Consider the following 17,712-nt stretch of genomic DNA (forward strand, 5'->3'; position numbering starts at 1 on the left):
TCTACAAGGCAAGCTTGTTAGAAATTCACATCCAGGGTTTTCATTGGATGCTGGTCAAGTGGGCACCCTTTTCTTAACACACACCAAAATTCCAGACTTCCAGAAGCAAAACAGATATTCACCATGAACCATATTGGTTGTATAAACAACTTGGAGATATTGAACCATTCTTATCAGTTAGGGTAGTGGGTAACCTCCTGAAATGTAAGTTCCAGTTGCCAGCCAAAGACCCCACCTGTAAGCAGGCTTTCCAAAGTCCATAGGCAGGCCTGCTATGTTAATTCTTTCTTGCACAATAGAGAATAGATCTTTCAAGGTTAACAAGCCCAGAAGCAAACCCCATTCCCTTCTCTAGTCTTTCTTTCATTTTCTATATCTCAGGATATGCTGACTCATTTACCTGATGATTTAAACAAAAATTTTGAAGGCATCCTTAACTTCTCGCTTCCTCTCTCAACCTACATTCAGTCCGCTAGTATATTCTGTTAACTCTACCTTTAAAACACAACCAGAGTCTGACCACTTCTTATCACCTTTATTGCTACTACCTAGTTGAAGCCACCATTGACTTTTGCTTGGATTATCGCAAACAAACTTCTAACTGGTGTATCTTCTTCCACTCTTGCACTTCCTGATTTTCTTCTCCGCATAGCAGCCAGAGTCATTCCTATAAGACTTAAGTCTAATCAGATCATTGTTTTTTTGCTCAAAATCTTCCAAATGCTTCCCTGCTAATGTGGACTAAAAGCCAATATTCCCATTGTATTTCATAAGGTCCTTCAAAATCTTTTCATCTCTGCACCTTTCTGACCTCAGTCTTATCTTTCCAGCTCTCTGCTCCAACCTCACTTTGCCTCCTTGCAGGCCCTCAGAGACACCCACCATGAGCTTCTTCATGACTTTTGCCCTTCCTGCTACCTTTAATCACAATAGATATTTTCTCGGCTTCCTTCCTAACTTCCTTCAGAACTTTGACCAAATGTCACCTTATCACCAATGTCTTTCATAATTACCTTACATAAAACAGTAACTTTAACGCCTCAGACTGGCATTCCCTTACACTACTTTACTTTGTTCCTAAGCACTGATGGTATTATTTATGTTTATTCATTTGTTTGACTTTCATCTCTCCCCTCTAAGTGTCATCAGAGCAGGTTCTTTGTTTTGATTTTTGTTCTGTCCCCACAGTTGACCTAGAACAGTTTTGGCATGCATAGGTGCTCAATAAATGTTGAATGAATATATTCCTGAATATCATATGGGATGTAGGTAATGCAGGATTAATGATATTTTCATGAGTTAAATGGTTACTAAAAACTCTAACAACATGGAAATTTTTCAATACTAAAAATATAATCACCAGTCAATAAAATATATGTTTATTTGTGTTTCCTTCATATGACAGCTAGGTGTAAGTCAAGGTTTCCTTGAAAAAGGTGGCACAGTCAAAAGATCAATTTCATTGTCTGCGTGTAAACCATTGTAGATAGATGTTATAGAAATGCTTCAAGTCATTTTATTATGTCTATATCTAGATATAGAGACACACAGAAATATACATGTATTAGGTAATAATAATATGTGTTCATATATGTTATACATAGTAATTGTGTGTGTGTGAGTGTGTGTATGTTTGTGTGTGTGTGTAATTACCGTGGCTGTTAAAGCTCAACTCTCAAAAGGCCACAACTAAGTATCATAGTGAAAATATATATCATTTCCTTTTCTAAGCATACATTCAAGTGAGACTTCCTAGATTTCAATTACGACTCTGGCACTTTCTAGCTGTGGGGACTTGGATAAATTACTCCACCCTTTCTGTCTGTTTCTGCCATTGTAATACTGAATGTAATAATACTTTCTACGTTGCAGGAGTGTAGTAAAGATTAAATGAGATTACCAATGTGATGGTTAATTTTATGTGCCAACTTGACTGGTGAAGAGATGGTAAAACATTATTAAAACATTTAAATAATGTTTTACCATCTACCAGATGTCTGGGTGTGTCCGTGAGGCTGTTTCTGGAAGAGATTAGCATTTGAATCAGTAGAGTGAGTAAAGATGATCCCAGGGCATAGTGCCTCATCCAGTTTGTTGAGGGCCTGGATAGAACAAGAAGGTAAAGAGAGAGTGAATTAGCTCTCTTTCCTGGAGTTGAAATATCCACCTTCTCCTGCCCGTGGACATCAGAACTCAAGGTTATCTGGCCTTTGGACTCAGACTGCATTACGCCACTGTCCTTCCTGAGTCTCTAGTTTGCAGATGGAAGATTGTGGGACTTCTTGGCCTCCATAATTGCAAGAGCCAATTCCCATAATAAATCCCCTCTTATTCAGGTTTATATATCCTGTTGGTTCTGTTTCTCTGGCAAACCCTTGCTTAATAAAATTAATATAAGATTTTAGAGCAGTTCTTGGTACAGGGTTGACTTTATTAGATATTGACTATATTATCCTAATTCCCATTTATATTGTAGATAACCCTAATAGCATGTCCATATCCTAATAATATTTGCAATAAGAACCTTCTCTACTCTTTTGTATTAGAACTTTTGTATTAGATGATATTACTTATCATTTATCTGTGAGGAGGGAAAAACAACCCACCAGACTTTAACTTACTTCATTATGAGTGGGCTAGTGAAGGACAAAATATCAGCAAACACTTTGAATAAGGCAACTTGAATCAGGACAGATTTAAAGGTGTTCCACAATGCATAGAGTAGAGATGGCTTCTTGATATGTGCCTCTTTATAACAAGATGCCTACATAATTAAAGAAAATAGAAACAATGAGAAAATTGGACACAACTAATATTAATAAAATGAAATATAACTAAACTAATTATACAATTAACAATGTGCACTAAAGACAATAAGGTAATAAGAAAGGAATAAATCAGTTAAACTTGAAATTATGACCCATATCATTGAGATGGTAGGTGGTGTTACTTATACCACATGGCATAAAAGGGCAAGGGCAATAGTTGCATTTTATTATTTTTGTGAGTTTTGAAACTATTTAATTAATATACAGTTTTTATCTCCAAATTATATTTTCTTTTGGAGAAGTCTGAAAATAATATATATGTATATGATGCTAGAGGTGGAGTGTCTGCCCCTGCTCCCATAAACTTTAATTCTGGCCACCATATAATTTGCTTTGACCAATAGACATGATGCTCTGAGATACAGAAGCTATCTTTGTCACCACTGGTAAGAAGCCAAAGATATATACATGCATATCAACACATTTGCTCCTGAACATTAAAGAGAAGGAATGTTGAGTAGTTTGAAGACAGCAATGGGCTGCAATAGCAACAAATTATGCTTATAAAAATAGATTGTCATTTCATACATTTTATGAATTTTGATATTAATAATAGTATCTCATACTTGAAAAAAGCTTTATCTGGTTTTCAGGCAGTGATTACTTCAGGATTTTATAGAACTTAGTAATTAATTACCTTTACTTTTTGCCTCTCTCGATTCCTTAAAACTTCCTTTCTCCATTGTTTTTCAAAGATGGGACACACGGTGTCGGAGGAATCACTTTCCTCTAGTTCAAAAAGATCCTCTCTTTCCAAAGGTCTCTTATAGCCTAAAGTCATGACTCTAAAGACGAAAAAGTAAGGTAAACAAGATAGCAAAACAAATAATCTAGTTAAAAATAAATTGTCATGCATTTATTTCTTTCTTTGATTTTTACATTATTTTATTGATTAAAATACAATGACTAGATTATGTGTTTAAACAAATCACACAGTTTTATCCTGGAGGTCAATAATGTGCAATAATCATTTATAGTTTTCATAAATGCTGTTTAGACATCCAATTACTCAGTGAAATACTGACTTCATTTATTCATCTTATATTTGGGAAATGTACCACTCAGCTCATTAAAATTTAAATAGCAAACTTTCCCAGAAGAATATTACCCTTACCACTCAAGTACCCAAATTGGCTTTTAGGCTTTTATTGGAGGGGAAACGAATCCAACCTCTGCATTTGCAATTTTCTTCTGTTCTACTAGGACTTTCTGTACAATTTGCCACCTGACTTTATAGATCGTACAACTGGATGTGGAGTACTTGTCCCTATCCCATAAGCTCTGGCCTTGGCCTTAGGACCAACAGAATATGAGCCAATGTGAGAGTGAAATTTCTGAATTGATGCCTTAAGAAGCAAGGCAAGTCTCCACCAGCCTCTTAGTTTTTCCACCCTCCTCCATTCAATGAGCTTATCCCAGGTGACACTGCAAATAATTATGCAAGAACAATGGGTCTAAACTGGGAGGCAAACAAGATGCGTAGTGTAGTTTTACCACAGAAGTGACCGTGGGAGAGAATGAATTGTACTTACCCACGGCTCTGCTCTACCATCTTTCTGCTAACAAGGATCTGATATTTCTTCAGTTGAAAATCTCTTGAACTCACGGTAAGTTCTTATTTTAGCCACAGAGTTATGAACTATAATTGATCTAAACCGGTCCTGGTACTCTCAATACCCTCTGCTTGGGATTAATAATATAACTGAGTTATGGCTAACAATACCTAAGCAAATACCTGCTAGGAAGCACTTTCTTTTTCAAATGAAAGCACAGAACTTCAAAAGGAGAAAACATTTTGCCTCCCTTCTCCTTCCCTTTTGTCCTTTGAAGCCATGATGCTTTGAGATATAAAAGCCATCTTTGCCACTATGGATAAAAAAGCCAAATAATAAGGATGGGAAGCAGAAAGACAGAAAAAGCCTGAGCCTTTTTTTTTTTTTTTTTTCCCACAGACTCTTGCTCTGTTGCCCAGGCTGGAGTACAGTGGAGCAATCTCTGCTCACGGCAACCTCTGCCTCCTGGGTTCAAGCAATTCTCATGCGATAGCCTCCTGAGTAGTTGAGATTACAGGCACACACCACCATTCCTGGCTAGTTTTCCTACTTTTAGTAGAGACAGGGTTTTGCCCGGTTGGCCAGACTTGTCTTGAACTCCTGGCCTCAAGTAAGCAGCCTGCCTTGGCCTCCCAAAGTGCTGGGATTACAGGTGTGAGCCACTGTGACCGACCTAGCCTGGGCTTTTCATAGCATTTCTGAGATAGTTCAAAAACCTATTTTTCCAGTCACACTCTCTTTCCAACAACATAAGAAAATAAATACCTGTTTGTGTAAACTATTATTATCTGGCTATTCTGTTACTTGAAGCCAAACACACTCTGAAGTGATTTAAATCAGATATAGTTTGTGACTTTGGTGACATGACTTGTTCAATAAGAAATTAAACCCATATTTAAATCCAGGCCTTCTGACTGGCCTAAGTTCTGTCCATATAAAGTGTATTAGCCGAAGAGACGGTAACAATGCCTCAAACTACTCCAAATTGGGACTGCTTTCACTGGCCTTGTTACTAAATAATCTCAATTGATTGACTCTGGGATGAATTTAAACCCTATGGTAACCAGAGATTCCACTAGATTTTATTTTACTTTTAGAATAATACATAATATCTTACCACAATTCATATCTAACAAAAAGGTTTAAATGTAATAAGAAGGGACTTTCTGTAATCATGTTTCTGTTGGCTCAAATATGCTGGACATTTTCCTGCAGTGCACTTTTAAAAACATATTAAGCAATAAACTACTTTCGTGTCATATAAAGTTCTATTTCATTCCATAAAATAAATATTCATTTTCAAAATAAGACTTCATTGACTTTTAGAAAAGCATTTTTAATAACATTTATTGCTTCAGCATTTTGAGTTAGAACTGTGCAAAACTCAGCGGTTTCGGTTCAGGGAAAAGTGACCACTTGCGTTCATGCTGAGTCCCCAAATAATGCAGCATCTAAAAGTGACACTTAAGCTGACTTGATTGTGACTCTTATGGCTTAGTGGTTTAACTACCTTGACTTTTTTCCCAGATGTGTGTTCCCCTCCACTATCTTTTGCTGTCTTCTAATAGGCTGTGATCACATGGCTGGTCTTACCTTCCCACACAAGAGTTTGGAAAAAGAATAAGCAAGGAAGTGATAAGGAAGTGGTGTGTATTTAAATCAAATGTTGAGGCAGCTTTTTGGGAAACAATGAGGACCAAGAGTTGGCCCTCTCAGTAAGTGAAATGTGTAACACATACTAGGTCCCATCAACCTGTGGGCTTTATTCCTAAAACGATAATACAGTTTACACATGTATCTCATATTTTTAGAACGATGTTTCTTTTCAAAGGACATTCACATCAATGAATTTGATTCTCACAACTCCCCAAATCTGGCAGAACAGGATTAATTTCTCATTTTTACAGGCAGTTAAACATTAAGAACTTCAGAGACTGGTGATGGTGTTTTATATGTAAAATAAACCAGGGCTAACTTAGCAAAAAGCAGACAGTGAAATGTATTACTTCTGATATGGTTTGGCTTTGTTCCCACCCAAATCTCATCTTGAATTGCAGTTCACATAATCCCCACATGTCGTGGGAGGGACCTGGTGGGAGGTAACTGAATCATAGGGGTGGTTACCCCCATGCTGCCATTCTCATGATAGTGAGTGAGTTCGCATGAGATCTGATGGTCTTATAAGGGGCTTTTTTCTCTTTGTTTGGCACTTCTTCCTGCTGCCAGGTGGAGAAGAACGTGTTTGCTTCTCCTTCTGGCATGATTGTAAGTTTCCTGAGACCTCTCCTGCCCTGTGGAACTGTCGGCCAATTAAACCTCTTTCCCTTATAAATTACCCAGTCTCGGATATTTCTTCAGAGCAGCGTGAGAACTGACTAATACAATTTCCACTCTTAAATTTTATTATCTTAGAGAGAATTTTGACTATATTTAGAATTAACAAGTGTGCATAAATATCTCAACCAACTGATGTGAAGAGAATAGAAAAACAGTGGCATTCTGTTAGGAAGATGAGCTGAAATATAACTTTTAGAGATGAGTAATATTTGAGTACTTAGAAAGTACAAATATATAGTAGCATTATCAATTTTATTACTATTAATAACCTTTTAAAACATTTCTGGAGGGAGGCCAAGGCGGATGGATCACAAGGTCAGGAGATCAAGACCATCCTGGCTAACATGGTGAAACTCCGTCTCTACTAAAAATACAAAAAAAATTAGCCGGGTGTGGTGGCGGGCACCTGTAGTCCCAGCTACTCTGGAGGCTGAGGCAGGAGAATGGCGTGAACCCGGGAGGCGGAGCTTGCAGTGAGCCGAGATCGCGCCACTGCACTCCAGCCTGGGCGACTGAGCAAGACTCTATCTCAAAAAAAAGAACAAACAAACAAAAAAAACCATTTCTGGAAAGAGGCATTATGTTATGGGAAAAGGAAAGAAATCAATCTGGCCAAAAATTATAGGTTGGGAGAAAGATGTTTAATGTACAAATTTTTTTTAATATGTGAGAAAAAGGACATATTGAATAGTGTATCTGGTTAAAATAATGACACGATTGTGACCTATGAAAACTCTTACTAGATTTTTCCATGTATATCTCTGGCCATGATTATTATACACTGGTGACAGATTATATTTGCTAATAAAGGCTTGGTAATTATTTGATCACCAGAATGATCTAGATAGCTATTGTCTTAGGAATTAAGGCTCATAAGTATATAATTTTTTAATTATTGTGTCATCTGAGCACATTTTAATTGAGTTATTCATACAATTATTGATGCTTGAATTTGTTCTAGGAAATAATTGGACACTATTCTGTAACTCCAAAAATAGATCAGAGAATGCAATTAATCTTTGTCTTCAAAGGGACATTCTCTTAAACAATAGTTAGGTTTCAAATACAATTGTTTAATCACCACATAAGAAATCAGATTAGATTCATGCCAATGACAGTTCTGGATAACAACATCCTATGAAAATATTTTGTATCTAATTCTGAGATATTCAAATTAAACAGAAAATAAATGTGATATTCACAGTTAGAGCTTGATGGTTTGTTTGATTGACTCAAGATATGGATTTCAAAATACTAGGTTGTCATATTTGAAGATTTGCTATGTCTTGTCTTGCTTATTAAATTTAATTTCAGCATCCTTAGGAATGCTAAAATAATGTTTGCAATATTTAATATGTATGCATATAGTTTTTATAGTTTGATAATCAAACTTTAAAACTACATTTATTTAAAATTAATTTTATCTGCATTACTTAAATTCTGTGATACCTATGGCTTTAAAATGAGACTGGAATTTTTTATTTTATTTATTTATTTATTTATTTATTTATTTATTTATTTATTTATTTTTTGAGACGGACTCTCACTCTGTCGCCCCGGCTGGAGTGCAGTGGCGTGATCTCAGCTCACTGCCAGCTCTGCCTCCCGGGTTCACGCCATTCTCCTGCCTCAGCCTCCCAAGTAGATGGGACTACAGGTGCCCGCCACCACACCTGGCTCATTTTTTGTATATTTTTTAGTAGAGACGGGGTTTCACCATGTTAGCCAGGATGGTCTCCATCTCCTGACCTCACCATCCGCCCGCCTCGGCCTCCCAAAGTGCTGGGATTACAGGTGTGAGCCACCGCACCCGGCCCGAGACTGGAATTTTTTAAAGCTGGGATAGGTGTCACTCTTCCTCTCAACTCCTCCATAAACAAAATTCAGGTTTGGAAAACATTTCTATACATATACAAATTTGAAGCATTAAAATCATTAACTGTAAATAGCTCACATTTACATTTCTAGCTATGCTCTTTTCTAGTGTGCTGCTTAATGTTACATAGTTTTGCCATCCTCTTTATGAGATTCTTAGATTTGTGTAACTTGGAAATTTTATCACAGTTTAACCCCTTCTGCCCAAGTATTTGCTCACAAGTATATACATTTTCTACTTCAATTGCGTTAAAAAACTCCCCAATGATCTTCGTGTTCCAAATTTAATGGAGAATATTGAGTTATTATTTTAATTTACCCCTTTTCAGTATTTGGCCCTATTGACCACTTTATTTTTCTCCTTTCTTGACAGTTTCTCTTTTCTTACCTGTCACTCATACTATTTCATCAGATATAATATATTCTGAACACCTTTACTTAGCTGTTTTTGTGGACTCCTCTTTCTCTTACCATTTAAATACTGAGGATTACCAATGTTCTATTTGTTCAGCCTATTCAATGGGTTCTTCCTCTGGGCAATCTCATTCATACGCATGGTTTCAACTACTGTCCTCTAGTCAGTGACTCCCAAATCCATATCTATAGTCAAAGGTTTATTCTAAGCCTGGAAGCCACATATCCAAACTCCCATACATGTGATGCTTCATAAGTGTGGGGAAAAGAAAGAGAGATCAGATTGTTACTGTGTCTGTGTAGAAAGAAGTAGACATGAGACTCCATTTTGTTCTGTACTAAGAAAAATTCTTCTGCCTTGAGATGCTGTTAATCTGTAACCTTACCCCCAACCCTGTGCTCCCTGAAACATGTGCTGTGTCAACCGAGGGTTAAATGGATTAAGGGCTGTGCAGGCTGTGCTTTGTTAAACAAATGCTTGAAGGCAGCATGCTTGTTTAGAGTCATCACCACTCCCTAATCTCAAGTACCCAGGGACACAAACACTGCGGAAGGCCGCAAGGACCTCTGCCTAGGAAAGCCAGGTATTGTCCAAGGTTTCTCCCCATGTGACAGTCTGAAATATGGCCTCGTGGGAAGGGAAAGACCTGATCGTCCCCCAGCCCAACACCAGTAAATGGTCTGTGCTGAGGAGGATTAGTAAAAGAGGAAGGAGCACCTCTTTGCAGTTGAGATAAGAGGAAGGCATCTGTCTCCTGCTCGTCCCTGGGCAATGGAACGTCTGGGTGTAAAGCCGATTGCATATTCCATCTACTGAGATAGGGGAAAACTGCCTTAGGGCTGGAGGTGGGACGTGCGGGCAGCAATACTGCTCCTTAAGGCATTGAGATGTTTATGTGTATGCACATCAAAAGCACAGCACTTTTTTCTTTAACTTGTTTATGATGCAGAGACATTTGTTCACGTGTTTACCTTCTGACCTTCCCTCCACTATTATCCTATTATCCTGCCACATCCCCTCTCCGGGAAACGCCCGATAATGATCAATAAATACTAAGGGAACTCAGAGGCTAGTGCCGGCTTGGATCCTCCGTATGCTGAATGCCAGTCCCCCGGGCCCCTTTTTCTTTCTCTATACTTTGTCTCTGTGTCTCTTTCTTTTCCAAGTCTCTCGTTCCACCTAACAAGAAACACCCACAGGTGTGGAGGGGCAACCCACCCCTTCAATAAGTATCTCAAAATTTAAAAATTTCTCAATCTGAACCCACAGTTTTTCACCACATCTGAACTTCACAGCCAGTTCTTTCCCACCTTTTATTATGTGGTTTTCACATAGTATTTGCTCAATTTGGGATACCACGTTACTCACTCCTACACGTCTTTAAATGTTAAGTGAAAGCATTGGTATCTGTGAAATAGTCCCTAATTGTGCAAACTTGATTAGATGATATTATGGAAAATTTGTGTTTGTCAGTTATGCTTATGTTGCCTTTTCCCCTTTTTTGTAATGGTGGTATACTTTTTAATCTTTTTAATTCTACTATGAATTCCTAGAAGACAGAAACTAACTCATTTATCTCTGCATTTTTAAAGACTATTTGAGTTTGGGCTATCTAGTACCCAATCATTTTTTAAAAGATAAATCCACTCTTGGGAACATATCTGTAGATAAAATTGAGCAGTTTTGTCTCTGTGAACTGTAGAGCAAGGGGCATAAAGCTAGAAACACAAATTTAACTTCATATTATTATGGAATTTCTGTCACGGGGGAAAAAGAAATACATTTCTAAAGAAAGCTTCTGAATTTATAAAATAAGAAAACATCAACTCTTCCCATTCAATAGCATTTAATTTCTGTGTTAAAAATCAGGGTTCACAATGATATCTCCTGAAGAAATTCTGAGCCCTCATCATATGTTATGGGTGAATTATTCTATGAGAAAAACCATAATATATGTCTTATAAAATGCTTAGGGCTGTGTGTGTGTGTGTTTTAATAGTAGCATATATTAGTATAAAAGAGAACATTTCTAATAAAAAGTAGATTGACATAGCAAAAATAAAGCGTGAAACATGAACTCATCAGAAATTGGTTTAAAACACATACTTACTCCTACATGGGTATCAATGGACAGGTGCTTTCCTTTCCTGAGCCTAAATTTTTCTCATGCAAATACCTTTCTCATAGCACTTGGAGGAGAATTAAATGAAATAATAAACACAAAGTGGATAGCATATACTTGATGCTAAAAAAGAAGTTCATTTTTCTGTTCTTCCCTACTGCTAATGAGATGAAAACCCGATAAAGAGACAGATATATTGGAGGAATATTAGTACTGTTATCTGTGGAACTATTTAGTATGTTTTTACCTGTGATTTCTGTGTAATAAGTAATATGAGACAACTTCGTACAACTATTCACATTGAGATTAAAGGAAATTCAGGTGTCATTGCCCTTGGGATCTTTTCAGTGTGGTATGCTACAAACATAGTAAAATTCCTACCTGCTAAACCAGGAATATGTCACTTTACTGAATAATGAGGCACTTTTCTCTGGACTGCATTTCTGAAAAGAAAAAATACAGAGAGTAATGTATAAAGTAAATGTTTGAAATTTACATTTGAAATATTTTTTGTCAGAGGGGTAAATCTGAAATGATTTATTCTACTAACAGTTACAGATATGTTGGTATCATAATTCTTAAGAAATATAGTTAAGTGAAGATATGCTTGTATGGTGGTTGGACTAGAGGAATTTCAAGATTTCTCTCAACATTATGATGGTGCATGTAGCAGTAAATCATGTTGGAAAGGAAAATTGTATGTATATGTACATACACATACATAGAGAGAGAGATTTTAGAACTGTAAATTTACAATTATATGTATTGGTATACAATATATACATATACAATATACGTACATATACATATATATGTGTACATATATATGTACACATACAGAGGGACAGTTCTTTGAACTTAGCCCATATTGTCTATTTACATTAACACAATTATATGACAGTATAAGTGAATAATTTATACACATATGTATTATATATGTTTATGTAATCTAAGATAAATGTAAAGCATTTAAATTGCTAAAGATAGTTTTCTTTTTCTGAAAAACAGAAAAGAGAATGTCATAGTTATTTGGTGTACTTCTCTGTGTGTTTACATATTTTAAAAATTATATACACAATTACATATTTGTCACAATTACATGTTATTTTGGGGTGGGTTATAACATTTCCATAAAGTTTTCCCATTTACTGTATTGGTTTAACCAAGAGAAAAGAGGTTTAAAAATAGAGGACTCAAAAATAACCATTTTATGTTTTTATAGTCAGCATCAATCTCTTCGCATTTTAAAAAGTAAGACTGGTCACCAAGTTAATTTTGATTTTTAGAAACTGTCCAAAATTTAAGAAATTTCCTTGTGATCTTCTCTAACTCAGTTGTGATTCCATATTTACCAGTATTTACCAGTTTAAAAAATTCTGAAGCTAGAAGGAATGACTAAATCCAAATTTCATCGTATACAACAAAATGCCCAAAGTAGAGATGAGAAAATATATTTGAAGCCAAATCTGTTCTCTGTGTTATAACAAATTATATAATATAAATCATGTAAGATATACACAATTTACCAAAATGGCATTTATCATTATAAGATTGTTGCAAGAACTAATATAATGATAAATATAAAATACTTATCACACCATTAGCCCAAAACAATGACTCAAATATATGAACAATAAAATTGTCATCACTACTGTTACCAACATATTATTTAAAAAATAAGTACACAAATTATTGGAAAACAATATTCTAAAAATTCTCTAACCTGGAGAACATATTTTATGTCATAAGTTCAAATTTCACAGGGAGTTGCTAATGTGATAATTTGCTACCAATGAAAAGATCTGATTCATAGCTGAAATGCATATATTTCTGTGGAAAACTGTAAATGGCTACCAATTCTTTGCAGCTTTTCCCATCAAGAGGTAGAATCTATTTTCCACCCCTTGTATCTGGGCTGGCATTGTGTCTTGTTTTGGTCATAGAAATACAACAGGAGTGACATTGAAAGAGCTCCAATTCTAAGCCTCAAAAAGCCTTAATGCTTTGGCTCCTGCTGTGCTTAGAACACTGAGTGCATCATGTCACTGAGCTGGAGCTAGGCTGCTGAAGGATGACAGATCACGTGGAGGAGAGCTAAGGCACTCATCTGGTGGTCTATTACCAGGCCAATAGCTTGAAAACTGCCAGATATAGGAACAACGTGGTTCTAGATTATCTGGCTACCAGCCCATCTGCCAGCTGATTCTACAATCATTGTAGAATTACTGTCATTGTATTTAGTTCTCGCAAACAATCCTATGCCTAAAACAGCGCAGGAGTTATCCGCCAAACTGACCCAAACCAGGACACAATCCAACTGACCCAAAGAATAATGAACTAAATAACATGGTTGTTGTTTTAGGCACCTAAGCCTTGCAAAGCTACTGCAGATGGCTACTTTAGCAGACTAAGAACTCAGTATTTGGTTTAACATTCCCTCTAGGGCCATTTTTTCATGTGAAAGCATCTTATATGATGCCCTTTATATTTTCTGGTACATAGTCTCCTTAGATGTGAACCAGGTATCTTATGCTGAATCACAGTAAAGTCCAACCATACTTTACTTCCCAGAAGGAATAGCAGCCAGGTTTAAAAAAAAAAAAAAAAAAAAGTCTGATGAAGGGAATTAATCCTTACCAAGCACCAAGAATGTGCAAATGACTTTTCAATACATTCATAATTATTGAATTCATATTATGGATCTCAGTGATTTGATTATATATTGCACATAGTAATTTCTATGTAGAAAAATAGAACGTGACAATTCTGAGTATCTTCGAATGTTCTAGTTTACTCCCATCTTCTCCATTAAATATTTATCATCTTTCTAACTCATTTGTTCTCAATCTGACAGCAATTCTGGTCTGCAGACCTAATTGACCCCAGGTGAGTTTCTCATTTCATGTGTCCCCATGTCCACTACAGACCTTGTTTAAGCTGTTTTATTATCTATTGTATTTATTTACTATTGAGCTTATAGTAGGCATTCCATAAACATACCTCAACATTGCTGACTTAAGAGCAATTTTCACTAGAATGGAGGTCCTGTTACTTCTGGTTTATGGCAGAAAAAACAAGAAGTATTTAGACCACTGGATCATAGCACAGCCAGGGTTCTGAAGTGTGCTGTTTTCAAACTTCCTTGGGTTTAATGTTGAGATGTGGCCTCATGGCAATATGGTTTGTGTGACAGATTGCTATGTTTACTGATATCCCATAATGCCTAATTTCAGAAGCTTCCTGTGTGGATTTTATACGGGGATTTTGGGAATAGTGAAGGAAGTTACTGGAAAATGAAAGTAGATGCTCATGGAGAAGGGAAAACTTCTAGAAATTAAAAAAAAAACTTACTTTTTTTTTTTTTTTTGACATGGAGTCTTGCTCTGTCACCCAGGCTGGAGTGCAGTGGCGCAATCTTGGCTTACTGCATCCTCTGCCTCCCAGGTTCACGTGACTCTCCTGCCTCAGCCTCCCAAGTAGCTGGAATTACAGGCGTCTGCCACCAGGCTCTGCTGATTTTTGTATTTTTAGTAGAGATGGGGTTTCACCATGTTGGCCAAGCTGGTCTCGTACTCCTGACCTCAGGTGATCCACCCCTCTTGGACTGCCAAACTGCTAGGATTACTGGTATGAGCCATGGCGCCAGACAGATAAAACTTACATTTTTTTAATCACTTAAAAGATGCTAAATTCTGCACTAAGTATATTATTTCACTAAACGTAAAATATCTTTATGGTGGAATAGTTTCTGTCACCCCTATTTTATAGAAAGGGAAACTAACACCCAGAGTTTAAGAAACTCGCCTAAGATCTTGCAACAAAGTATTGGAAACAAGATCTAAACCACTTAATTTATTCTATACTCCAGTTCTAAATCCACACTCTCAACTCTGTACCCATGCAACACTGTTTTTCACTACTTAGACCTTTCCTACTGCCCACATCCTTCTGCCTCCCTTCTCCTGGCTTTTGTGCTTCAATCCTATTCAGGTTTCAGTGCCTTTTGTAATCTCTGTCCTCTCACTCCAGTCCAAGGCTCTGAAACAGGTTCTGTATTACCAGAGCAACCTTAACATACTCCTCAGGGAGGACTTAAGAGCTCCTTCAGGTTGGCACTCACTGAATTTACCCTCATGTTACCCAACTCTCTCATTATTTCCTGGAAGGTGATTCTCTCTTACTAGATTTAGTGCCGCTGGAAGACAGAAACTATAGTTGGTTTATCTCTGTATCGCTAGCTTCTGGAGAAATCTCCAGTTTCTCAAGGCCCAGGGCCCAGCTCATAATAAACATGTTTCGGATGACTGACTGAATGAATGGATGGATGCTAATCACTACCAACAAAAAATATTTAGAAGCATCTATTCACAGGTCACCATCTTAGCTATAAAAATTCAATTAAAAAGGTATGTTCTTACCTTATAGTTACATAGGGATTTTTACCTGCGATCTGTTGTATTAAAAATATGAAGTCAATATGTAAGTAAACAGAGGTTTTTTATACATTTTGAAGCCATCAATTTTTTTCTGAAATAGTGTCTCACTGTGTTGCCCAGGCTTCAGTGAAGTGGAGCAAACATGGCTCACTGCAGCCTCAATCTCCCAGGCTCAAGTAATCCTTCCACATCAGCCCCTCCAAGTAGCTGGGACTACATGAGTGTGCCTCCATGCCTGGCCCTCCTAGAGTGCTGGGATTACAGGCGTGAGCCACTGTGCCTGGCTACCATCAACTTTTTAAAAAATTGGCATCATAGAAATAACAGAGAATGAAATTAAAATGAATATTTTCAACCTTGTTTAAGTGGATTCCTGATCTATGAAGTCTATCAAAGTTGAATAATAATCAGGAAACAAACGTTGTTTGAATACTAAAGGAAGAGTTGACTAGAATATGGGGTGACAAAATTGAGTTTTATAATTTTTCAACCACAAGTTTATAATTTACTGCCTTTGGTCACCTTGGTTGTTACTAATGATATTAAACCAGTTTGCGCAATTGAGCCTGCCATCTTTACGGTACAGTAAAAAGATGCATGCTATAGTGATGGAGCTTTTTCACAGTTTCAAGGAACTTATTCAGCCCTTCTATCTTAATAGACTTTTATAAAAGTACTTTACATATAACTTAATTTTAAGTAAATTTATAGTTTGATTTTGTATGTGATCAGAATAGATGTCACATATATTTGACACTCAGAGTTACTAAAAAAGCCAGGATTAGAACAAGTCCCCTGAATCAGAATTATATGTTTTTTCTTTGTTAGGACAACAGGGCTGTTTCTAAGCCCATGTCTTGTATAGTGATGATAAGTGAAACAAATGGAACTTTTGTTAGGGGAATTGTTGCTAATACACAACAACTGTAGGGCTCATTTCTCTGACTACCGCCTTAGCACGTGACTCCCATTGTAGAAGCATGAGTTATAGTGCACCAGAGGAGAGCACAATTAACTGTCTGAAGTTTCTAGATTTGCCCCAGACCTGGGTCCCAAAATCCACACTGAATGCTGTTAATCCCCAGTGCTCTGCGGTTTTAATGGGTTCACTCACTGGTTGTAGAATTCGCTCCAACCCGTGTTCCTTCAGCGATGACAGGCCCACCCACGCCTTCTGCTTATGGGGGAGTTACTTATCTCTTCAAACAAAGATGCCTCTTCCTCTCCTCCAGCCCTACCAAGACTGAGCTCCTCTGGTTCAAGTTGCACCCACCCTGATCTCTGATCTCTGCTCTCAGGAGTGAGTGTGTACGTGGGTCTGTCTGTCCCGTGTGTGATGGCTACTGGAACAAGGGCTCGTCATTCCACATTCAGGGTTCGAGGACTCACCTCTCCCCACTTCCACTCCTGCACCCACAGTGGTACCCACGCCCCGCCTCTCCTCTCCCCTAAGGACCGGAGAACTTTACCTGTGCGTCAAGCCCCCCGCGGACACGCTGATAGGAGCCGCCCCAGTTCCGAGGACTGGAGAGCATGGTCCGCGGGGCGCCCGGCCGCTGGCTGAGAGCCTGGCTGCGGCTGTCACTTCCCTTGGCAGCGGACTGTCAGTTCAGCGCCAGCACGGTGGGAGGACACGCACTCCGCCCCGGCAGAGTCAGCTGTCACCTTAGTCCCTGCCTTCCAGACCTTGGCAGTGCACCTGGGGCGGGGTGCTGGTGGAATGGGGTTGGGCCCAGAGGAGGGAAGGTGTGGAGGGAGACGGGGAGGGACGGTTCTGTAGAGTCAGCTGCTCTCTGCCTGGCAGGGAGTCTGCACTTCACTCAGTAGTTCTCCCTTTTCCATTTCCTATTAGAAACCTGTGTCTCTTTTATGACAGAAGCACAAAGCTAGTTTCTCGCTGGGATGATATTTATACGTTTGTAAACAATGTTACAGCTGTCGCTTAAAAAAAATTAGAATTTTAAGGAGCAAATTTCTTGCAATGGCCTTAACTTTAAAAACAAATGAACAATGAGAACACATGGACATAGGAAGGGGAACATCACACACCGGGGACTGTTTGGGGCGGGGGGACGGGGGAGGGACAGCATTAGGAGATATACCTAATGTTAAATGACGTGTTAATGGGTGCAGCACACCAACATGG

At 37.8% G+C, this 17,712-nt stretch overlaps 1 protein-coding gene across 1 annotated transcript in view; it reads right to left on the reverse strand.

Annotated features, from left to right (window-relative positions):
- Positions 1 to 17,101, reverse strand: part of LOC116481861 (multidrug resistance-associated protein 1-like) — an 88,303-nt gene extending 71,202 nt beyond the window's left edge. Inside the window, exons 1-4 of the mRNA XM_032174830.2 lie at positions 17,036 to 17,101; positions 11,512 to 11,573; positions 3,466 to 3,613; positions 2,622 to 2,764 (exon numbers count right to left, since the gene is read on the reverse strand). Of these exons, the coding sequence (XP_032030721.1) occupies positions 2,622 to 2,764; positions 3,466 to 3,613; positions 11,512 to 11,573; positions 17,036 to 17,101 (419 nt within the window). The remainder of the gene's footprint in view (positions 1 to 2,621; positions 2,765 to 3,465; positions 3,614 to 11,511; positions 11,574 to 17,035) is intronic.
- Between the last annotated feature and the right edge of the window lie 611 nt (positions 17,102 to 17,712).

This window comes from Hylobates moloch, unplaced genomic scaffold (genome assembly GCF_009828535.3).
Source record: "Hylobates moloch isolate HMO894 unplaced genomic scaffold, HMol_V3 SCAFFOLD_14, whole genome shotgun sequence".
NCBI classification, from domain to species: Eukaryota; Metazoa; Chordata; class Mammalia; order Primates; family Hylobatidae; genus Hylobates; species Hylobates moloch.